The following is a 23,898-nucleotide window of genomic DNA, read 5'->3' as shown; positions in this document are numbered from 1 at the left end:
GATACTGGAAAGAGGGCCCAAAGAGTTTAGGAGGCCGAGCTTGAGCGGGAGTCAGGAGCAACAAGCAGCCCACACCTCCAGGCGGGGGGGCCAGGGAGGAAAAGCAAGACGCCCGGGGAGCGGCGAGGCAGCGGAGCAGCAGGGAGACCTGAGCGGGAACTGCAGGACACTCGGTTGCAGCCACCTACGCGCCGAGCGGCAAGAGCGGGGTACCGGTGTCCGGGCCGGGGCCGTAGCCCCGTGGGTTGAGGGAACAGGGGCGCCCCCGTGCGGAGCTGTCGGACTTCCCGGGCCCGGCCGCCGGAGCCATGCTCAAGCCCAAGGACCTGTGCCCCCGAGCGGGTACGCGCACCTTCCTTGAGGCCATGCAGGCGGGCAAAGTCCACTTGGCCCGTTTCGTGCTGGACGCGCTGGACCGCAGCATCATCGACTGCCGCGCGGAGCAGGGCCGGACGCCGCTCATGGTGGCCGTGGGGCTGCCGGACCCCGCGATGCGCTCGCGCTTCGTGCGACTGCTGCTGGAGCAGGGTGCGGCCGTGAACCTGCGGGACGAGCGCGGCCGCACTGCGCTCAGCCTGGCCTGCGAGCGAGGCCACTTAGACGCCGTGCAGCTGCTGGTGCAATTCAGCGGCGACCCGGAGGCGACGGACTCGGCGGGCAACAGCCCGGTGATGTGGGCGGCGGCGTGCGGCCACGGGGCGGTGCTGGAGTTCTTGGTGCGCTCTTTCCGCCGCCTGGGCTTACGCCTTGACCGCACCAACCGGGCGGGCCTCACCGCGCTGCAGCTGGCTGCCTCCCGCGGCCACGGGACCTGTGTGCAAGCTCTCACCGGGCCTTGGGGTCGGGCAGCGGCTGCGGCAGCGGCCCGGGGCTCCAACTCCGACAGTCCCCCTGGCCGCCCTGCCCCGGCGCCCAGCCCAGAGCATCGACGACCCAGCCCCCGTCGTCTACCGCGCCCCCTTCTGGCACGGTTTGCGCGAGCTGCCGGCGGTCACGGCCACGGCCACGGCCATGGCCACGGCCACGGCCACGGAGGTGAGCTTGCCTCTGCTGGCAAGGGCTCGGGCCGTCATAGGGCACAAGGTAGCGAGAGACCAGAGTTGGGCCGGAGCATGAGCCTAGCTCTGGGTACCATGACGGAGGAGGAGACAGCACGCCTTAGGGCAGGAGCCCTGATGGCCCGACCAAACTCACCCCAGTCTTCGGGGAGTGGGCGGTGGCGTTCACACGAGGTGCTGGAGGGAGCGCCACTGGCCTTAATGCAAGCCCCAGTCGGCCTTAGTCCTCATCCCGAGGGTGGCCCTGGCTCTGGCCGCCTGGGTTTGCGCCGACGTTCCACAGCCCCAGACATCCCCAGCCTGGTCGGGGAGGCTTCAGGGCCTGAGAGTGGCCCAGAATTAGAGAACGACGCTCTGCCTTTCTCAGTGCCTGGGCCAAAGCCTTGGCAGGCCGGCACAGAGGCTGTGGTACTGCAGGCTCAGCGGTAAGGAGCACGAAGGTCGAGCCCTGTAAAGTCCACCCTGTGTCTAGTTACTGAGCTGTCTCCCTTTCCTCCCTGCAATTTGCTGCCCCTCCCCCTCGTCCCCACTGCTATAGGGAGACCTCCTGTAGACCTCCACCAGATGTAAGAAAGAGATCCCATCTTTTTGTGTGCTCATAGGTATCTCCCACCTTTCTCCAACTTGACTTTGTTGTCCCGGGGAAAAGGAGGCGTGAACGGCTGCCTTCTGGAAGGCTTCAGTTTTCTAGCCAGAAAGGTGGACGGCTCAGGCCCAACTCCAGCCCTGAGGTTCCGCTGCCTCGGCTCTTTTCCTGCAGGATCCTCTCTCTGCCTATTTCCAGCTCTTCCTATCAGCCTGGCAGTCAGGTAACAGTAGAGCTGGCTTTGGAGAGCAAGGGCCCAGGCGCCTGTGCCTGCGGATGCTGACCACAATAGTCTGACAAACTACCAAAGTCTCCCTTCCCTGTAAGTGTTGGAGAAAGGGAGGAAATGAGGTGGCCCCATAAGCTTTTTGGACAAGAAGGCTGATTGTGAAGGAATCCAGTGGTTAAGGTTTTCTGAGGCAGAAACTCCTCCTTCAAGGCAATGAGAATATTTTGGGACTTACTACCCACTTTGGGTGTTTACCAGCTTTCCCTTCGGGGAAAAGAACTTCCTTGACTGTCTCAGTCAAACCCAGGATTCAGCTTCATTGATATTATAGGGGTCATTGCTGCCCCAAAGCCCCTACTAACTCTTGGCTTCTGGGCCAGCCTGACTCCCAAAATGCTTGCGTTTTGAATTTCATCTTTGAGGTTCAATGCTTTCCCTCATCCTGGCCCAGCCTTACTTAGATTTCCACTTAGTCCCAGAGGCCTGAAATGGAAAGGACATAGCACCCCACCTCCTCCTTCCTCCCAGCTCCCTTATCCCGCACGTGGGTGCTCCAGGGGGGGTGGAAAAGTTGGGAAGGATTCGCTTAATTGTATTTCTCCCAACCCTCAAAAGAACTCGTGTTTTTAGCCTTTGTGGATGAAGCAGAAAGCAGCAGGTCTGATTTGAGGCTTAAGAACCTGACAAACGTCTCTTTAAATAGCACCTCCGTGAGGGGGATAATTGACTTGTGGAGTGTTTGCAACGTTAAACGGCGGCGGGCGCGGGAGTTGAGAGCCCACACGAACCGCAGGTCCGGGTCTAAATGACATCAAACTCCCGAGAGAGCATAGGAGGGGGCTGCTAAACGTCTCCTGCTTCTTGCTGGGCTGTTAATGGAGGGCAGGGCAGATGGTGGATGCTAGATCCAGACCAAAGACCCCCGCCTGAGCCCCACCGCGTGGGATGCTGGCCCAGCCCAGCTTCCAGCTTTTATTACTGGGCAGATTAGTGAGTCAGAGGCAACTGTGGAGAAGTAGTTAGGCCCCCTCCCCGCGAAGTCTTTTGTCCTCTCCCTCTCCGCCCCTGCCCTCCAACACTGTACTGCCTCGAGAGGGGGCGGAGAAAAGAGTTTGACAGGTTGCAGGCTCTAAGACCCAAGTGTTAGTGCTAGCTCCTGGTGGAAGAGCTGTACCAGCAGGGTGGGGGCAAAAACTCCTGCTTCAAGGCAGTGAAAGCTTTCTGGCCGTGATAGTGCTTCGGGTTTCTGTTTGCGAACCCCGAAGAGTGAGCATGTAGCCCCTCACTTGCCTCCCATAAAGTCTTTTAAGACGTTGATCTTTGTGAAAGACCGTCTTTGTGGAAAGGTTTCTCACCAGTAACTCCGAGGGAACTGCCAAGAGAGAATGCTGGTGCTCAGAAACTGGGTCTGCGGTTGAAGGGTAGGAAGTCGGAAACCAGTTTTCGCAGGGGCCAGAGAGCTCCGCAGTTCCTGTCCTCCCTCGTTAGCGTCCGAGGCCGCGCGCCAGTCCTCAAGCGGGACCGTGATCCTTGCTGCCCCCTGGTGGCACCTCTGCACTCTCCTCGCTGCGCCCTGGGAGCTCAGACTTGGTTTTCATCAGATCATCGATGTGCAACTTCGCCCTCTGTATGCTTTTTACCCATGAAGCGTCTTCCTCTCGTAAAATACTAAATCCGGATACTTGAAGTCACTTCACTTTAATGAAGTGAGGAACAGTGAACAAGGAAAGTCAGCACTGGATGCAGTAAGAAGTGCTCAGAAGCCCACCAAGGACCCCTTTACCAAAAACCCAATCATTTTTTTTTTTTTTGCAAGCTAGGGATACTGTTGGAAGATCTCCTGCTATCTTTAGAACAGCTGGAGCTGCCAACCCATAATGCTTCTCAGCCTTGGCCTGACCATGTGTGTTGTCTTAGGACAGTTGCTATCCATCCTGGGGTGATCTCTGTGCCACCCCACTCAGACACACAGAGACACTCACAGCCTCTGCCCCCTACACCCCCGTCACCTGCCTTTCTCACCCGGGGGGGGGGCAGATGAGCAGTATACCACAGTGTCTGCAAAGTCAGAGGTCAGGGCTGGGACAGTCCAGATGAACAGTGCTTTTTCTCTGACCCTTCCTCGCTCACAGTTCATTTTCAACGATGTTTACCTTTTAGTGACGATTTTGTGTAAGGATACAATTTTTTTTTTTTTTTTTTTTTGGCTTACAAGCACCGTGAAATCTGGCTCACATGTTGTGTTGGGGGTGCTGTCAACCGTCCAGTGTCACTGATGTGTACCCGGTGGGAGCATTACCTTGGTGAGTCCCTGTTGAGTAAAGGACTGCTCCTGTCTGTGCTCTGTGGAGTTGCTGGAAGATGGGCAGTTGGAAGTGACATTTCGGATACACTGTAGATCTTCCCAATCTCAACTGAGTGTGGCTCTTTGTTGTCTGCCCTTAGCCTTAGCTAAGCCTTCGAAGGCTCTGTACAGAACTCCAGCACAATTCACTCTCTCTGGACTTCCTGTTAGCTCTAGGTATCCTGAGGCTGCCCTCCTCCCTTGTTTCCCTCCTGCAGTAGAAATGACTGACGTTGCTGCATTTTCTGCTTCTCCTATTATTGTCATCATTGTGAAGAGTCGTGCCAGCCACTGGTGCTTAGCACTGGTTGGAGTTTGAAGGGTGCGAAGGGCATCGGCACATGCGGTGCATCTGGAGCAATGTGCTGGAAAAGTCAAGCTGGGGTAGGAGCAGCTAATAAACCCAGTGTTGTTCCGTTTGGAGAACTGGCCTCTCTCCTGTCTGCTCACTGCTGCCTCTTGGCTTCCTTTGATAGGATGGAAGCACACACTTGATTTGGAGGCACGCCCTACCTTCGTCAGCCTTGGCTATGGCCATGCTACAGCTAGAGAGTCATAGGGGCTAGGTGTGCTCCAAGTTAAGTGGTTTCATTGAGCACTGTGTTGGGTACAGAGCACAGAAAAGAAAGACTGGAATCACTGTCAGAGTAAAAGTTATAAGGTCATTTTCCTACTCCCCAACCCTGGGGGAGTTTCTGGCTACTTTCCTGCTCTTTTGAGATTTCAGAGTCTTCCAGTTTTAATAAATGAACAGGGGCTGCTTTCTCATAGGTAGAAGTTTCAGAGAACTTTCTACGGGCAGCCTGAAGACCAAGAGAAGGGAGAAAAGTTGAAAGAGGTCAACCTCTGGGGCCACAGGTTGCCAGAGCCCTCTCATAACCTCTACCCAGTGGTTCCTCAGAAGGCTCAGCCCTGACCAGAGCCTTCTTTCCCCCTTCCCCCTTTGCTTCCAACCCTAGGGCCTTCCACTTCCATCCCCTCCTTCCTCTCCCCAGTTCTAGGTGTCCAAGCCAAAAAAGCTGGGTGCTTTGTAGACTCAAGTGACCACGGAGGAGCCCTCCAGGTACCAAGGGAATCCGGCTCCAAGAAAGCCTGGCTCTAGTCTCAGAGAATGAAAAGCCCAAAGGTTTGAACATTTAGTTTAATTTAAAACAGGCACAAGTGCAAACAAGTCACAAAAATTTCTAGGGAAGGATGCTTTTGTTTTGTTTTGTTTTGTTTTAAAACTCTGACCCTTAAGAAAAAAGACCTTGCAATTTCTTTGCCCTAATGCAGGTCATCAGGGAGCAGAGGAGTCTAAAAATATTTTCTGGATAGGGTCCAGAAACTGGAGTTCTTCCTTGGCATTCCCTGTCTCACAACAGCCAGGAAGGTGGGAAGGGAGGAAGGTCAAGGAGGCAGGTAAGTATCTGCAGGGCAGCTGGGGCAGCAGGCTCACACAAGGAGGTGCCCATCCCTTGGCATGAGGGACCTCCTCCCAGGAGGTGGTTCGCCTTCCTGTCCCAGCCTAGGGTTCTGAAGAGGAGGGGTCCCTGATCTGGCTACTGAGAAGTTGCTGACAGGTAAAACAAAGTTTATTCCCTTATTATTCCTGCCTCAGTATGGGAGAAACTCAGAAACTTCGAGGGCCCCCAGCATGTGTTAGACGTGACACACACACACACCCCTTCACCAGTAATAACATGAGACTTGAGAGGCAGAAAGCCAGGTCCAAAAAGTGGTTCCTTCAGAGTGGAGCTCGGTAAAAAAGAGGTGGACAGCTCTTCTGAGGCTCTCTGTGGGTAAGTGGAAGAATCTGGGCCACTGGGGGGAGTTTACAGACACACACATACACACACACACACACACACACACACACACACACACACGGGGGGGGCGGGGGGAGAGAGAGAGAGAGGGAGAGAGAGAGAGAATATGTTCTCTACATCCTGGAAAATGGAACCACACTTACTGCCAACTGCACTCGCTCTCAGAAGATTTCCCCTCGCTGCTCCCACGGCCTACACGCAGGTGATTCACAGTTCTGTAGAGACTTTCTAGGAAGAGGCAGTGCCAGGGGACAGACAGGAAACAGGTACAAGTGGGGTTTCCAGAAGTCAGACCAAAGGAGGAAGAAGGATCCAGGCAGTGGAATCCTTCCCCATGGCCCTCTGGGACTCCAGGGCTTGAAACTTTAGCTGAGAATAGCAAGTGTCCACGTGAAGATGGAGCATGCACCCTCTTGGTGGCCCGGGTCACTGTGGACACTGCTTTTAAAAATCTGCAGCAGCCTGTCAGCTTTGCTGGCTGGTGGCCAGGAGCACCACTCTCCGTGTTTCTTAGAAACATCCCTGTGCAAATAGCAAAGGGCCAAACCTGCAGAAGGGGTCACTGTCATCCCAAAGGCAACTGGGACTCTGGGGAGTGAGGCTGGGGGGCAGGTCCGGCCTGGCCCAGTGGGCAAAAGGGCAAGAGGGAAGGGGTGGAACTTCACATTCAATCTTTGGAGAGAACACTGAGAAAATGTGGCAGATCGGCCCTGCCAATAGAATGGCTGCCCAGTGTCCTTTGCCTGTGGGCACAGGTGGCAGGTGCACCCTGGGTGTGGGCTCAGCAGGTGGAGGTCTGCTTGCGGTAGAGCTGGATTAGAGGCACCAGACACTCAGGCAGCCCTGTCTGCAGCAGAAAGGGGTGATCCAGGAGCTCCTGGGCCGTGGCTCTCTCTTGGGGTTCCCGTACCAGCATCCGTTCCAGGAAGTCTCGCAGCACTGGAGAGACCTGTGGAACATAGCAGTGAAGGGGAAGCCATGGCTAACGGTCACTTCTCTGCTGCCTGACTGCTGGGCCCCCACTATCTCACACCTCATCTTCTCTGCTTTCTTACTTCCTGGTTCCTCTGGTTCCTCCCAGGCTCACTGGGGGTTGGATTATGAGGCAGGAGAAGGCGGTCAGTTCACTTGCTATGAGAGTGGCAGAGCAATGAATGGGGTGAGGATGTCTGGCCATCTGGGTAGCTGGGTTCCATACACGGCCCATTCCCCCTGCCTGCTTCTCGGGGCTCTTGGCATTCAGGCTCTGCAGCCCTGCGAAGGGGGCATGGAACTGGCATCAGCGATCCAGTTCCTGATTTATCAGGCTGCCGTGGGATGCTACAGAAGGCTGCCTCCCTGGGGGCAGTTAACTAACGGGTGCTCTTTGATACCTGCTCATCTCAGGCTTCCCAGGGCAGTCTCCCTGGACCAAGCTGTCTTAGAGCCTGTTAGAAGCTGTGCTTCAGTCCTCTGGGACATTTTTTGGCCACCAGGTGGCAGTACCATTTAGGTGTCTGTCCTGTTCCAATCAGCAGCACGGGGATGGATTTGGCAGGGGAGAGTTAATGATATATATTGTTGGTATGGGGCCCCAGACCAGTAGGAATGGAAGCTAGGGCTCTTCATAGGTATAGGTGGGTTCCTGTCAAGAGCCAGCTGAGGGATGGTTCTCCCACTGCAGCTACAGGTGGGAATTCGTTGGCATGACCCTGGGAGTTGGTACATACATGTGACTTTGCACCCAGCACAGGTTTTATGTGGAAAAGGACCGAACACATACATGTACCCTTCTGAATTCGATGGTGCCCCACGTCCCCGTCCTCTTGTCTCACGAGAAGTGAACTTGGAGATACGAGGTTGGGGAGTTCACACCTAACACAGTAACTGACCTTGTAAGAGTTCTTTAGCTTGGGTGGGGGGCTGTCCCGGAGCCTCTTCATGGCTTGCACTGGGGAGTCGCTGAAGTAAGGGGGTTCTCCATCCACCATCTCAATCACCATGATGCCCAGAGACCAGATATCCACCTGCAGGAGAATAGCCCTGACTCTACTGCTGGGGTCTGGCTCTTGGGTGGAGCATCTTGTTTTCTTCCAGGAGTCCTAGTGAGGCTGCCCCCCATGGGCCCTGTGCTTGGCCCCTTTTTGTATGAGTGGCCAGTGACCATAGACACCACCCCACAACGAGAACACTGGCCACAGCAACTTTTTCCTGAGTCGAAGAGAGCAGTGTATGGCAGGGCCTGCTTCAGAGTGAAGTCCAGGTGAGAGGAGCTCCACTAAAAAGGGGAGGAAGGTCCGGGTGTAGTGGTGCAGGCCTTTAATCCCAACACTTAGAAGATAGGGACAGGCATATTTTCTGAGAGTCTGAGGCCAGTCTGATCTACACAGTGAGTCCCAGGACATCCAGGACATAATGAGACCCTGTCTCAAAAAGGAGGCAGGAGACAGGTACTGATTAAATGAGGACCTCAGAACTGGGTAATTAGTGGTGGAAATACTTAACATGGGCAAGACAGGAACTACAGGATCCTAAGGCTGGAGGCCTGGGGGCGGAGCTAATAGTTACCTCAGTAGCGTACAGAGATCTGGAGATCACTTCTGGAGCCATCCAGTATGGAGTTCCCACCAGAGACTTTCTCTTGGGGACATCTTTGCTGATCTGAGCACAGAACCCAAAGTCTGAGAGCTTCACCTGGAGAAGAAAAGGTAGTAGGTAGAGACCAGGAAGAGGACCGGTGCCAGAGAGGATGGGGCTGAGCCACGGAAAGGGAGGACCTACCCTGCCATCAAGGGTCAGCAGGATGGAATCACTCTTGATGTCCCGGTGGATAACACCCTGGGCGTGCAGGTAAGCCAAGGCCTGAAGCACGGCTTCACACACAGTAGCAATCTGCTCCTCATTGAGTCTGGACAGGAAAGGCAAGCCACCCATGGGAGAGCCATGTGGTCAGGGAGGCTGGGTTGGGTAGAGAGGAATCCCAGGCAAAGGGACCCACAATTCCCAGGCAGCATACTCAGTGGGCTGTAACCCTGGGGTACACTTTTTCTTGCCCATTTTACTAAGACCGTGGAGTCTCAGTTACCCCAAATAGGCAGGAATCTAAGATGCTTAGTCTTATTAGCCAGAGGCAACTGACCCCCACATCAAAGCAGTAGTGGGGTGGTCTTCCCTCAGCCCAGCCCTTTCAACTGCCCACCTGACTTGGGAGATGATGTCTGTGAGGGCCCCGCCCTGCAGGAACTCCATCAGCACCCACAGTTCCTCTCCCACCAGGTAACTCTTGTACATCTCCACCACATTGAGGTGCTGGTAGTCACGCATGATCACCACCTGAGGGCAGAGAGAGAGACTTGAGTACTTGGCACAGCATCCCATGGTCACGCCCCTGCCCCCTTGCCATGTCGGCCCCACGTGCTGAGCCTCACTGAACACCTTTACCACCCTGCTGGCATCCCAGGTCCCCACCTCATTAAAGAGCAGCTCCCTGCGTTGCTGCTTTCGGAGGTCCATCATCTTGACTGCTACCTGCCGACCTGAGTGCTTCTCCCGGGCCAGACACACAATGCCCGTGGAGCCCTCCCCAATTTTCACATAGCTGTCCAGCAGCAGCCGAGGGTCACCCTGGTCCACCACCATCCTGAGCGCAGCTTTGAACTGCTCGTGTGTCACAATGCCCGTGTCTTCGCCACCCAGGGCCCCCTTGGCCACTGTGGGGTCCTGGGGCAGGTAGAGATTGCTGGTGCTGATCTGAGCATGCCGGGTGCGGGGGGAGCCTGCCGGAGAAGACCGGCCTGGAAGCGGACCGGCGGCTGGGGCTGTGCGGAGGGGCTTCTGGGGGCTGCTGGTATCCGAGGAGGTCAGAGGACTGAAGGTCCCCGTGGGCTGATCTGAGGGCAAGGACTGAGCCTTGGCTACCAGGTTGGAAGAGGAATCTTTGTGTGGTGGTCGGAAAGCAGAATTGAGCTGTGCAGACAAGGAAAGAGAACCAACATTGGGTGTGTTAAGGAACATCTGAGATAAACTTCCTAGAGGCAGAGTTGGCTGCAGTGGCCTGGACCCTAGCAGGGTCACCCAGGACTTCAGATTAAATTGAGGACACAAACAAGCTGAACCAGAGCAGAGCAGCAGCTGTATCCCCTAACCCCCAAGCTCCCAGGTGACAGGTTCAAGAGCATCTTTTTACCCACTCTACCGCTGCAGGGAAGACAACGACAGGAAGTCCCCTGGGTGTCCTCCGGCTGGGTATTTCTTCCTGAGCAACTGACAGCAGACCTCAGGGAGACAGATTTCTCAGAGAAGCTGAATCACACTCCTAGTGTGAGTGGAAGAGGCCCTGCGCAAGGGGCCCTAGGTAGCTGTGACTGACTCCCAGAACCAAGACAGGGAGGAAGCCATGGCTGCCACGTGGTGGCGCTCTTGTGAGGCTGTGTAGCTAGGCGGTTAGGCTCTTGGCTAAAGAACCCTCAGAGAAGGAAGTGGGGAACTAGCCTTAGAGCCTCAGTTTGGAGGGGGGAGGGAGGAGGCAGATAGAAGACAGCTCATCCCTGCAAGCTGGTGAAGCCCTCTCCTATCTGAGCTCAAGTCTTCCTGCCCTTGCTGGAAGCAAAAGAAGCCCACCCCTTAAGGGTCCTGTATTTTGTAAAGGCACATAGAGAGGGGACCCTCCACAGGCTACACAGAAGGCTGGCTAGGGTTCCCCTAATCTGTCCGGGGCAGAGGTCTGCACTTCCGGGCTTTGCACATAGCCACAGCATTGAACCCACCCAAGGCAATCTCCTGGAGCTACCAGGCTTGCTCAGGTGCCCCAAATCTTAGTTCTGCCAAAGGCTTGCCAGCTCTATGCTTCTGTTCCCAAGTGTTGGGGACTCATTCCAAGCAAGACCAGGGCCTTGCAGGGAGCCTGCAAGCACACAGTGATGGTTGAAGGGAGATTCTGTCATGCCTTTAAGAGCCCCAGCAAGAGAGCATTTATCTGGAAAGTCTGCTTTGAATGAACTACTCCCTTGAGTTTGGAACCATGCTGTTCTAAGTCCATGACAACCACCAACTACTTCCACGGTAGGCATGCCCTGGCATTAAAAAAAAAAAAAAAGATGGCATACATGCCCATGAGGGTTCTCAGTACCCATCTGGTGTCACACATTGTAGGCTCAGGTCACTGCCCAGTTCAGGCTAGACCACAGTCAAACCATCAGCACAGCAAAAGATCCAGCCTGTTCTCCACGATCTTCCTGTTCAAGGGGAGGCCCCACCACTGTCAGCAGCTGATTCTTAGACATAGCTTAAACCCCTCAAGCTCATCCTGTCTTTCAGGGGCTAGATAGAAACTATCCACATGATTGCAAAGCTTTGTAGACAAGATCCAGGAGCCAGGAAGGCCTGAGTGAGGCCCTTCCCTGCTTGTTCCTGTGATTCACCAGAGACCCTAGTGTCAGCCTAGTCTGAGTAGGTCATCTGCCAAATGGGAAATGGTGGTCCTGTCACTACAGATAGAATGGGCAGGCAGGCAGGCAGACAGGAAGGAAAACATACTAATCTGCCAGCCAAGAAGTGCCACCAAGACTCCCTCCCCTCTGTCTGTCTCAGGAAAGTTCTCTGTCCTGCTACTCCAAGCTCTGCTGCAGTCAGTTCTCATGTTTCTGACAGCACACTCTCTGCACACCCCCACCCCACAGGGACATTAAAGAATTCAGCACACACTGCTACAGAAGTGAGAGCTGAAGCCTTCTTGGCCCTTTGGTTTTCTCATGACGCATCGCAGAAGAAATAACGATGGAGAGAGAGAAAAGGAAACAGAGGAACAGGAGGCAGTCACTGTAGGCAGTAAGGGATACCCAGACTCCCCTGTAGTTTTCAGGGAAGCAGGGGGCTTCAAAACTGCCCCCACAGAGGGAGGCAAAGAGACTCTGCCCTTTCCATCCCTACTTGGGCTTCAAGGTTCTGTCCTGAGATTTTGGTTAAAGATGCTGTCAAAGGAGGGTCTGCCTCTAAGTGTGGACTACCAAGCCTCAGAGAACAGGAATGTCAGCCACAGTGGTCTCTTCTCTCTACTTGAAATGACTTGGCTTACAGCCTGTGACTCACACATGCTAAGCCTTTGGAAGACATGGATTCAGATGGTGAATTCAGGCTGTTGCCGTTAGTCAAGACCACTCTGGTTGGCCATTTTGATTTCTCACATTCTTATCCTCATCCAGCAACTGAGGAGGGCCCCTCTAGGCTCGGCATCTCTAATACTTATTGGCCTATGGATGTCGGCTAGGTGTGCTTTCTTGTCCTCCTCAGAGTGACCCCCGGAGGAAGCCCCTGGTCATATACCTTGTTCTGTGGCAGAGGGACCAGCTTGCTGCTGCTTGCAGAGCCTGTGGCAGGAGTGGACAGGAACATGCTTCGGAAGAGCCGGTGCTTGAGGCTGCTTTCCTGGTTCTTAGGGCTAGGGCTGCCTTCTCCACCTGGCCTGCCAGTGGCTGAGCCCACCAGGCAAGATTGTGGCCGCGCCTCTTCCGAGCTATGCTTGACAACCTTCACCCCACGCCTCCCTGTGGCCATAGGGGGTGAGGTACCAGGTGGGGAACTCTGTAGGCAGGCACCCAGCTGCAGGCAGCGTTGTGAGGCACCCTGGAACTCAGCAGGGCCCAATGACTGTGCCTTGGCAGCCATCCCGTTGGGCAGGGCCTGTGGGCTCTGTGGTTCTGGCCATGGCATCTGCCTGTGACCTGCTGGTGTGCCCCCATTGCAGCTGAGGTAGAGGCCATGGGGATCAGTGCGCTCAGACTGAGGACTTTGGAGGTACATGTCTGGGTCAGCAGCCCACTGATCATCTCCTAGCAGCCCCAGGGACTGTGCCCGCCGCCGGCTGGTGGGACTGCGTCCACGCAGGGTATTGGAGCTGATAACTGACAACTTCTGAATGTCGTTGAGCAGCCCCGAGATGTAGCCCTCCGTGGGCACTGAGCTGCCCCGTACCACCGTCTGTAGAGGAAGACGAAAGAGTATGGAGAAACAGCTCTTTCATGGCAGGTGGTGGCTCAGAGCTTCCCAGGGAGCCCTGGGGAGTAATCCCACCCCCACCATCACCATCCATCTGTTAGGATTTGAGTTATTCGCCTGTGTTCACAGTGGGTCAGGCCCCGTGTTGTGCTCTCTTTATGGATGTGGGGAGAAGGCCCTGGTCAGCAGGATAGGTAGGTAGCCACAGGGTTAGGATCCAACATCAAGAGTGGCCAGCTGAGCCTAGGGAGCTGGCGAACTCAGAAGAGGCACTTCAGGCTCTAGATCTTCCAGTGGTCCTCAGAGAGGTGTGTGTGTGTGTGTGTGTGTGTCCACACAAACACCCCCACCACCTCCCATACTCTATGACAGGTCTCCTGACCCCAGCTCCTATGTGACTCCTGGTCTATAACAGCTAAAACTCATCTGGGGTTACAGATGAGTTGTAAATGGTAAATTTACACTCTTAAAATAAAGATTATTAGTAACTAAAATTCAAATTAATTAGTTTTGGCGGTTTGGGGATTTTTTTTTTTTCTTCAATTCAGGGCCTCACCCTGTAGCCAAGGCTAACCCTTCAACTCCTAGCAATATGAATGCTTCAGCCTGTCAAGAGCTGGGCTTATAATCGAGAGCCCCCACACCCGAGGGCTGGTTAGCAGAGAGCTGAAGCAGGAGACTTGATTCCGATACCCAAGTGGCCTCTCCTGGTGCCTCCGGGGTTTCACAGACAGCTTCCTGTGGAGTAGGAGAGACTGAACATGGTTATAAGCCTGCCCCCCCCCATTACCTTCATGGGCTGCAGCTGCACCCGTGTGATTCGAGAAGGATCTACCACAGGCTTGGGCCGCCTCAGAGTATCCAGGATGTTCTGCCATTGTGGGGGCAGGCCCACGAACTTGCCTTCCTTGGGGTCAAATGAGGTGTGAACACGATGCTGGAAGTTCTGTGGGGCTGATATCTCAGGACGTTTCTTCTTTTTCTTACGGAACATAGTGCCTGCAAGAGGAGGGTTAGCTGAGCTGGTCCCAGGGACCCTGGGGTGGCTCAGTGGGCTGGGTACCAGGCTCAGGCCTCTGTGTGTCTCTCTGAGCATAACCACTCTGTCCCTGAGGCTTCTGGGGTTGGGGGGGGGGGATGGCTGGCTCCCAGCAGAACAGTTGCAGAAACAACAAAGGCACCACCATAAATAAACAAATAAATAGCCAGCATCGATTACAAGCAAGAAAAAGAGGTGTTCACCTTACTGCTGTGCCAAGTTGCCTGCCAAGAAGTGCTTTTATAAAACCCAAAGCCCATTGCAAACATCAATCCACATTGAAAAAATTACAAAAAAAAAAAAAAAAAAGAAAAAAGAGCAGGAGATAGGAGACCAGCCGACCTGTTTTCTGAAGCTGGTATGATCTTGTCTTCTCGGCCAAACAAGAAAAGGAAAGTCCGAACCAGTCTCACTTAAGAACATACACGTGAGCTGGGAATGGCTGCAATACAACATGGCTGTAATGCCAGCTGTTGGGAAGTTGTGGCAGGGGGATTGCTGTGAGTTTGAGGCGAGCTTAAACTATATTACAAGACCCTGTCTAAACTGTGACACCCCTCCCCCACACATGACCATAGACGTGAAAGGCCTAAACAAAACTAGTGAACTGAATCAAATGATTTGTTAAACATTTTATCATGGCCCAACTCTTGCTTGTTGCTGACTGACTAACAGAAAACCTGTTAGAGCAACACACAACATTAGCAAGAAGCCAGCTAGCCCATTCATAGCACTGATGCCCAGGTCGAGTGGCTATCACGTGACTCAGCAATGCCAAAGGGGTCCTTCTGATGAGCACACACTTTGCCTTAATTCTGAAAGGGGCTGAGCCAAACAGTCACTTGTGTAGGGCCACAGTGGCTACCTTATAGGTCAAGTTCACCACCCCCACCAAAGAAAAAGTAGAGTCCCACTTCCTGTGGATTTTAATCTTATCCACACAAAATGTCTCTTGTAGTCAAGCCTGCATCCCTCCTTTCTGATCTGGAGTTAGCACTAGGCGCTACTGAACTCTGTCAATGGGAATGATGTAGGCTTGAAAGGGGTAATATGACGAAATCTGAAAGAGGTAATATGACGAAATCTGAAAGGGGGGGATGGTAACCTAGAGAGTAGAGGGGCTTCCAAAGGGTTGTCCTGGTCACTCTTAGGGAGTCTCAGGCTTGACTAAGCATGCTGATAAACTACACTTGAGTGCCTTGAAGCAGCTCAAAACATTTCAGAAGTGAAATGAATCATTTCAAATACGTCTTTGACTCTGAATAGGGTCTTAGTGTGTTTCCCAGAGGGTTATCCCTCTGCCTCTGTCTCTGGAGTATCTGGGACTCCAAATGCACTTCCTTGCAGAGCTTACACTGTTTCTCCTTGTGAGGGTTTGGATCACTCTTCCAATTGAACAGTTGCCATGCAGGGCCATTGTCATGTCCGACTGGCCTCGCTCCAGAGACGGTATTTTCCCCATCACTTGGGTGGGTTCTGGAGAGGATGCAGGTAATAGTTTCACCGAAGAAAGGTGGAAGGATCACCGCTCCCTCACCAGGAATCCATGGCACACCGCCCCCACCAGAGGATCAGCAGACTCTAATAGTCCCTAAGGGCAGACTGGTGGCTTCAGAACCCCATAGACTGAAGACTTTATATTGAAATGCATCACTGATCAATGGGAGGAGAGGCCTTTGGTCCAGCGAAGGCCGGTTTTCTCAGTGTAGGGGAACACCAAGGTGCTGAGGTGGGTGAGGGAGGTTGGGAGAGGGAGCACCTTCATGGAGGCAATGGGAGGGGGAGGGGGGATGGGATTGAGGGAAAGGGATAACATCTGAAATGTAAATGCAGAGAATTTCCAATAAAAAATTTTGGTGGAAAAAAAAAATGCATCACTGAGTCGTAGAGAGTCTCTACCCTAAACAGGAGTGACTTGAAACAGTTACCCAAGCAACTTGAGCCTCTGTGCCCCTTTCCTACCTGCAATGGAGGAATGCCCAACAGATGCCGGTCATCTCCCTAGTTGTGTTCTCTCTTGGCTTGTGCCTCTGCTTGGGGTCTTCAGACACTGACCTTGGGTAGATTTGGGTCTGGAAGTGATACGAAAGCTCTTCCCTCTCGTTTACTTCTCCAGGGGTCATGACTCAAACTCTGGGCTCTGGGGCCCAGGCACTGTACTCCATATCTTCCTTATGAAGCTTCTCTGGACTGCTTAGGCCTCTGCCTCTTGCTTCGGTCAACAGGGCCAGTCCCCACAGCCTCTCAGGCAGACCCTCTCCCTGGACTGTTAGCAGACAGTGGGCTAGTTTTATGTCAACTTGACATAAGCTAGAGTTATCTGAAAGGAGGGAACCTCAAGTGAGAAAGTGCGGCCCTAAGATCCGGCTGTCAGGCATTTTCTTAAGGACTGATGAGGGGGACCCAGCTCATTTGTGGGTGGTCCCATCCCTGGGTTTGCAAGGAAGAATAAATCACTAAGTAGCACTCCTCCATTGCCTCTGCTGTAGCTTCTGCCTGACTTCCCTCCTGATAGACTGTTAGCTGGGACTGGAAGCTGAATTAACCCTTTCCTCCCCAACTTGCTTTTGGTTATGCTGTTTTACCACAGCAACAGAAACCCTAAGACACAGATCCACTCTCTTTCCCCGGAGCTGGGAAATCTTCTAGAGGTACAAATACATCCAGAGCCACAAAAGAATTGCCTGAGGCCTTCCTCCAAGAACCCTGATTTCTTCAACTCCTCCAGGCCCACCAGGATATCGGCTCTTGGCTCTTGCACAAGAATTCAAGGGAAGGGAAGACATCAGCATCAAGTGGTTTGTGACTCTAATACCTTCCAAAGTTAATCCTAACAGCTATTCCTTGACAAGACCCCCCAGAGGCAGCAGAGGGATCTGAGGAGAAAGACCTTCAGCAGAGGGATTACAGAGGTTAGAGGCTAACAGAAGTCGTCAATGGAGCTTTGAGTAGGAGGTCAGATCAGATTTAAGAAATCGGCTAACCATTTAAACAGCGGGAAATCTGTAACCTAAAGGAAGGCCACAAGGGCTCATCCAGAACATGGTCAGGTCAGCTGTGCTTGGGAGAGCGTATTTGTGAAAGTGGAAAAGTCGGAAAAATCTGCAACAACCAAATTAATTTAGAAAGTTCTCAATTCAAGGTCAGCATAAGTAAGAGTCAACTGAACTTCAATATAAAATGAACTAAAGCTGTGATAGTAGCCCCCACCTCTATTAGATGAGACCAGAGGCCCAGGCATTCAAGGCCAGCTTGTATTATATGAGTTTGAGGCCAGCCTGGGCTAGAGAGCCTGTCTTGGAGGAGGAGGAAGAAGAAGAAGAGGACTGAATAGATGGCTCAGTGGTTAAGAGTAATTACTGCTCTTACAGAAGACCTGGATTTGGTTCCCAGCACCCACATGACAGCTTACAGCTGCCTGGAATTTCGGTTCCAACTGATCTGACACCCTCTTCTGACCTCTGCAGGCTGATATACAAAGCACACACATGGGCTGGAGAGATGGCTCAGTGGTTTAGAATACTGACTGCTCTTTCAGAGGTCCTGAGTTCAAATCCCAGCGACCACATGGTGGCTCACAGCCATCTATAATGAGATCTGGTGCCCTCTTCTGGTGTGTCTGAAGATAGCTACAGTGTACTTATATATAATGAATATAAAATCTTTAAAAAAAAAAAAAAACAAAGTACACACATGCAAAATAAAATAAAGATGAATTTTAAAAGAGAGAAATGAAATGAGATTGTTTGTCATCTAACATTAAAAAGAGCAAACACCCAGGCATACATTTCTTCATATTGAAAGCTGCAAAACATTATTAGGTATTAGAGAATGCCTGTCTGCTGAGGCATTCACACTGTGAAGATGTCAGCTACTCCCAAGTCAACCTACAGACTTATTTCAGGCTCAGCATATTTCTTGTGGCAGAAACTGACACACTGATTCTAAAATGTGCAGGGAAACAGAGAACCAGGAATAGCTGCAGCAATCTGAGAGGAGAAAGTTGGAGGACTAGACTAAATATATATCGAGGTTTACCATAAAGCTCCCCTAATTAATATGCTGTAGAAACGGCACAAGGACTGACAAACAGAGCAACGGGACAGAAGCAAGAATCCAGAAATAGATCCACTCAGATAAGGTCACTTGATTTATGGCAAAGGTGACATTGCAGTGTGGTAGGAATGGATGATCTTTTCCATAGCTGAATGTAGCTGAAGCAATTAAATATCCATGGGGGGGGGGGGAGTGAACTGAAGAAATGAGCTCTTAGCATACCCTCAAATTAACTAGAGATAAATCATAACCCACATGTGAAAGGGAAAATCATAAAGCTGGTGACAGGTGTGTGTGTATGTGTGTGCATGTGTGCGTGTGTGTGTGCGCGTATGTTTGTGTGTGTGTGTGTATAGAGTCTGGCTATCCCCTCCCTGTTCCTCCAATATTTGATGACTATACTACTATATTGGGCCCAAGTTTGATCATTTCGTCTAGAATTTCTGACATGCTGTGTTCCCCAACCTGCCTGTGTTCATGGATCCCAGAGGTAAATTAAAACATCAAGGTTTCCTTTGTCCAAACAGGAATAGGGAATCATTACTTAAAGTTTCCCCTCTGCCATTTGTCAGTGCAGTAGAAAGGAAATACATGAAAATAGTTGCTGAGTTCATCTGGTGGGGTAGTGGGGAGTTCCTCCAATGCCGCATCCCTATTCTAAGGAAAACAACCAGGTTTTTTAGATGGGGTTTTTACAACATATGTAGCTTTTTGGGGGCTACTTTGTCTTTTACCCTTCTCCACTTTTGTTCTACCCTTCCAACTCCCCCACACTAGATCAGAGAGAAAAAATGAGAGAGAGGAAAGGAGAGAGATCCCTGAATAAAGTCAGGGATCAGAAAGGGGTGATGATACTTCCTGCTGAGCAGGGACATCAGATTCCTTGGAGAAAGTTTGATCTTCACTGTCAGGATATCTAACTTCTTACTGTTTTAGTTTCTTCTTTGTGAGCAACTACTTAACAAACCACAACCACTAACAACCAACCATAGTCCACCAACATCCCACCTATTGGGGCCTAGTATTCATATACCCCCTGAGAAGTGCCCAGAATCCCAAACACTACACAATCTCAGAAACTCTCTGCCGCTGGCAAGATCAATAAGGCAAATCATAGTCCGCTGCTATGAACAGTCGGAAGCAGCCCCATATCCCACACCCGGTATTAAAACAAAAGCATATTCTTATAATATTTCTGTGTTTTTTAAAAAGAAACCAAAATTCCAAAATTGTCATTATAGATGTCGCCCAGGCTGGCCTTCTATATTAATCCTTCTGCTTCACACCCCCAAGTGCTGAAATTCCAGGAGTGGACCACCACACCCAGATAAAAACTTTTTAAAATCTACTTTGTAATGGTTTGCTTTACTTTTACATGTGTGCACATGTGTGTACCTGTGTGTAGGACAGCGGCTTAGTCAGAGGCCTCCAACTTGTCATTTCTAGGGCCTCCTTCTCACATATTTCCAAGATCCCTGAGAGGGCAGTTGCTACATTGGCCACCATGCTGGGTGGGGTGTTCAGTCAGATCAGGCTGTGCCGGTCTTTAATGTCACCACTCTGTTCATCCAAAGAGGAGCAAGACAGGAGTTTCCTCCCAAGCCATACTTTTCCTTCTGCCCAGCCTAAGAAAGAGGGTGTGGCCTCAGACCTGATGCAGAAATGGGCAGACACAAGGTGGCCGGCCTCTCCCCTTCCCCGAAGAGGGAGGCTAGCTGAGGACCACTATGGTGTTTGCGGCGTGCTTCCAATATCACCTTCCAGCTCTCTGACCCATAGCTGGATCAGAGCAGGGTGCCCAGTGCTGGGGGGGCTGACTCCAGCCAGTGCCAGTTAGAGAAGGAGGCTCCTCTGGCAGGGAGCCTAGCAGAAAGAATGTAGCAGTCCCTGGCAGAAGCTTTCTGGGTGAAGTGCAGCTCTACGCAGTAAACAGTAGGCACGCTGGTGTGGCAGTTCGGGGAACCACAGGCCTGGGATCACTGAAAGATGGATCAGAGTCCAAGGAGGTTTGAAGGATCAGAAGAATCTGAAAGGGTCAGAGCTGTTGTTGAGTACCTGTCAGACCTTTTCTGAGGCCTAGCAGCTCTGACAGGGAGTAATCATGTCTAGATGATGAGGCTCAGGAGGGCTCAGGAGGGCAGAGCCTGCCCCAGATCACAGAACAGAAAGTGACTGGGGGGAGATGGGGATAGAGGTGGGGACTAAACCCAGATCACATGCCATGAGCCCTGCTCTATGCTTATGCCCATGCCCACCCATGCATGTGAGCAGTACCGTATCTACGCCTACCTATGCATGGTTAGAAGGGTCATTCCTGTGCCCACCTATGCAGTGAGCAATGCCTTTCCTATGCCCACCTATGTATGTACTATGTGCAACGCTCTGTCAACGATCTTCTTCTTGGAAGTCTTTACCTACAGGAAACAGGATCTAGCTAATGGTCCGACGAAAACCAATGGAAGTCTCAAGTGGGAGGAATGAGGCCTTCTCCCTCCACCTGACCTGGGGCTTGTCTGAGCTCAGGTAAGCAGAGCTATCCTGACTTGTAGGCTGTCCCTTACGTTATATGAAACCAGAATATTTTGTACTCTGTAAGGGGGTGGGCAAAATGTTTTTAAAAGGTTTCACTAGAGACTGTGATGATGGGGGGGTCTGGCATATATTAAAAACAAAGCCCCTGGGGGTGGCAACCATAGACTTGCCTCACAGGGAAGTGGGCAGGGTTCCATCATTCCATAGGGACAAGGGAAAACAATTCAAGCATCCACTTATCCTCAAGGGAGGGTAGCTCTCAAACTGCTGCTCCCAGAGGAGACAAGACAATGCAGCCAGCTCCTCACAGATCCAGGACAGAGATATAGAAGCCCAAGAGGAACAGAAACCTCCCAGCAGAGCCCTTAGGGTATACATCTGTTGCACGATGCTCTTCTATTTGGGAATCACCTTTGGGTCCTAGCTTGAATCAATATCAGTTGTTCCCCTAACCCGACAGCCCTGTTTTCACCAGGAGTGAGTGTCCAGTGTGGTCACCCACCTTAACCTGCCACACCTGGCTTTGGATGACTTTGGTTTCTGCACTTTGAATGCCTTCGGGGAAGGGACCACAGTCAGAGAACAAATGAAGGAGAGGGGTGTGAAGCTCCTGGGAAGGGGACTGGAGTAGGTTAGATTAAGTTACTTACACAAGCAAGTTCTTGGATTCTGGAAGGAGGCTAGGAGTCACAAGACAGTGAAGGACACTCACTGTCAGGTTCCAGTGACACAGTGGGGAGTTTCCTCATACGAAGGCTCAGACTATACTTCTTAGAGCTCATGTCTAGGGCCCTAAGGCTCGGCAGGAATCTTGGAATCTGTAGCCTTGACCTAATCTTTAGGTCTCAGCCTTTGTATCCATTGTTGACAAGAGAAGAAATTCTTTCCCTTTACCTAGCATCTTCAAATACAGCAAGAGAGAACAGCCTGTTCCTACCAAGTGAACTGCTAGAAAAAGAATCCCTCAAGTTTGAGGTGCCAGGCGTGCCTCGAATTCAAGATCTGTATCTGCTGGTCTGCGAGGACCCCTCTTTGCTTTCTATCATGGAGAATGAGATGGCCACAAAGCCAAAATTGCTCATCCGAGGATAGCAGCAAGTTTAAAAAAGGTCTGTTTAGACCTGAGGCGAATTTGGCTGTAGTCGATCAACAGGACCCCACCCAAGTGGTGTTTCCCAAGATTTCTTGAGAAAGGTCCTACTTACTTCAAAATCAGACTGTAAGACAGAGGCAACCTTCCTGGAGTCTACAGAACTTAGAAATGTATCCATTTTTTGCCACTACTGAGGCCCTGTGTGGCCTGTAGTGGGCCCTTTCCAGATGTGCTTTCTTGAAACTTACCCTGGGCCCATCATCCCACCCCCTAGGAGGAATGGTGGTCCTCGTCAGCCCCTGTTTGGAAATTTCTGGGAACAGAAGAGAGTTTCAAGTGTCTTGTTGGCCAGGAAGATTTTCCTCAGCCTTTACTCTCTGGAGTAAATGATCTGCTTAAATATCAAATGACATCATTTACTGTGCACCAACTTCACTCCTAGCTCTGCACGCCATATAAATAAGACTTCACTTTGGGGGAAAGGTAAGCTTGCTTCTTCCAAATAGATGCAGGTTATCCTGCCCCAGAGGAAGTGATACCCACTCCATGAAGCTTCTGACCCACACTTCTGCCTCTACCCAGATTTCTGTCCCCACAGAATTCCCAAGAGGAGTCTGGACGTACTCTGTTTATGTATGTTCGGCAACAGGGAGCTCCTGTCCCTGCCCAAGGCCCATCTGGTCGGTCCCCTTATTGCTCAGACTCCGCTAGGGTCCAGACCTGCCCTTTGTTTCTCTATACATGACCTGAGAGTCAGAAAAGGTGGCACCCCAGATGCCTGCTCTGATCTCCCAAACCAGGAGGAAGCTTCACCTGCTTTCTTTTTTCTTTTTTTCACCTGCGTTTTGCTCAGTTGCTATCTTCAGAGTGAGACATTAGACATATGGCCCTCTGCTGGTTCTGTAGAGCTCCGTAGGGCCATGGTGCTGAGGTGTAGAAGGCTCCAGAAAGCAGGACACAGGGTAACAGATTACTTCACTTGTGCGACCCAGGGTAAGAAGTGGGTCTAAACCTTCCTACCATTCCCACACTACAGGCCGCAGAGAATCCTAGGGGAGAGATAATGGGCTGTTGTTTAAAAGACTACAATGATGGAGCTCATTCAGTAGCTAATGTCAACACTCCTGCTGAATGAGAGGTTGAGGAGCAGGCTAGCCAGCTCAGGACAGTCAATATTGACTCGGGCCTTGTCTGGGCCCAGTTCCAGACGTTCTAACAGTGCTGTGGTCCAGCAGCTGCTCTCTGACCTCTGTGCTGCATCTAGAGCCTAAGTCTTGTCCCGTCCTGCTTCTGGTGCAAGATGCAAGGCAGCTCTGGGCTGTCCTGGGCATGAAGCTCTAAGTTGGGCATTGGCTCTAAGAAGGATGAAGAATGACATTCCATTAGGATGCCATAGGTCAGGGCACCTTACTGCCAGATTTCAATGAATTCCATGTAGAAGCCCTGGTCCTTAGAACCTTCCAGAAGAATTCCAGTGATCCCCAACCACAGACTGCATTACATGCCTATAGCTCTTAGCTTTCCAGCTCTGTTTTGTCTACCTCCCTGTCGTATGCTCAAAACCACTGTGAGGTAGGTGGACCTGCTTTGCCTTGACTGTCCTGGAGCTCACTTTGTGGACTAGGCTGGCCTTGAACTCACAGAGCTCTTTCTGCCTCTGCTCCCCAGTTATGAAGCCCTCCTGGATGTTTTTGATTCTCACATCTACGGTTTGTGCAGCCATTCTGGGCTCCATGTTACAGATGGAGAAACTGAGGTTCTGAGAAAAGCCGCCCTCCTTCATTATACATGGACACTCTCTGACTCCAAGCTCCTCCACCAAGAGGAGTACCAGAGATGTCAAACAGCCTGCCCTGACACACTTAAGAGCAGAGATGAACACAGAAGCCACAAGCCAAAGGCTCCCCGGTGTCCCAAAAGTGCCCAAGGTAACATTCAGGTCAGGCCATGAACATGTGTTCACATGTGAGGACACATGTGAACACACACAGATGGCTGTTGACCATTAACCATTCCAGTTGTTCTAGGCCGACAGCTCTATCCTCACCATTTGACACGGAACCCCACTTTACAGACATTCAAACTTTCCGGAGGAAAAAACAACTAAGTAATCAAGAGAAAAGTGGTGGGGTCTGAACACACCACCGTTTGGTTCCAAATGTGTTCCCAGCCGTTCATGAT

The 23,898-nt window shown here is 51.8% G+C and overlaps 2 protein-coding genes across 3 annotated transcripts; one reads left to right on the top strand and one right to left on the bottom strand.

Moving 5' to 3' along the window:
- Window positions 1-308: 308 nt before the first annotated feature.
- On the top strand, window positions 309-1,487 carry ANKRD63 (ankyrin repeat domain 63; the record flags this gene model as incomplete). The annotated part of the gene is made up of 1 exon (XM_080931792.1): window positions 309-1,487. The coding sequence occupies one exon, from the start codon at window positions 309-311 to the stop codon at window positions 1,485-1,487; it is 1,179 nt and encodes a 392-aa protein (XP_080787918.1).
- Window positions 1,488-6,806: 5,319 nt separating this feature from the next.
- On the bottom strand, window positions 6,807-13,991 carry LOC308431397 (serine/threonine-protein kinase PAK 6; the record flags this gene model as incomplete). Of its 2 annotated transcripts, XM_080930859.1 has the most annotated exons (8): window positions 6,807-6,974; window positions 7,897-8,031; window positions 8,573-8,698; window positions 8,786-8,912; window positions 9,204-9,337; window positions 9,473-9,970; window positions 12,326-12,979; window positions 13,788-13,991. In XM_080930859.1, the coding sequence occupies 8 exons, from the start codon at window positions 13,989-13,991 to the stop codon at window positions 6,807-6,809; spliced, it is 2,046 nt and encodes a 681-aa protein (XP_080786985.1). The 2 variants fall into 2 exon arrangements, with proteins under 2 accessions (XP_080786985.1, XP_080786986.1); XM_080930860.1 differs by lacking the exon at window positions 7,897-8,031.
- Between the last annotated feature and the right edge of the window lie 9,907 nt (window positions 13,992-23,898).

The sequence above is a fragment of the Micromys minutus genome, assembly GCF_963924665.1.
Source record: "Micromys minutus genome assembly, chromosome: 17".
In the NCBI taxonomy this organism is placed as follows: domain Eukaryota; kingdom Metazoa; phylum Chordata; class Mammalia; order Rodentia; family Muridae; genus Micromys; species Micromys minutus.
The sequence above is the reverse complement of the archived record's forward strand: the minus strand, read 5'-3'. Positions and strand labels throughout refer to the sequence as shown.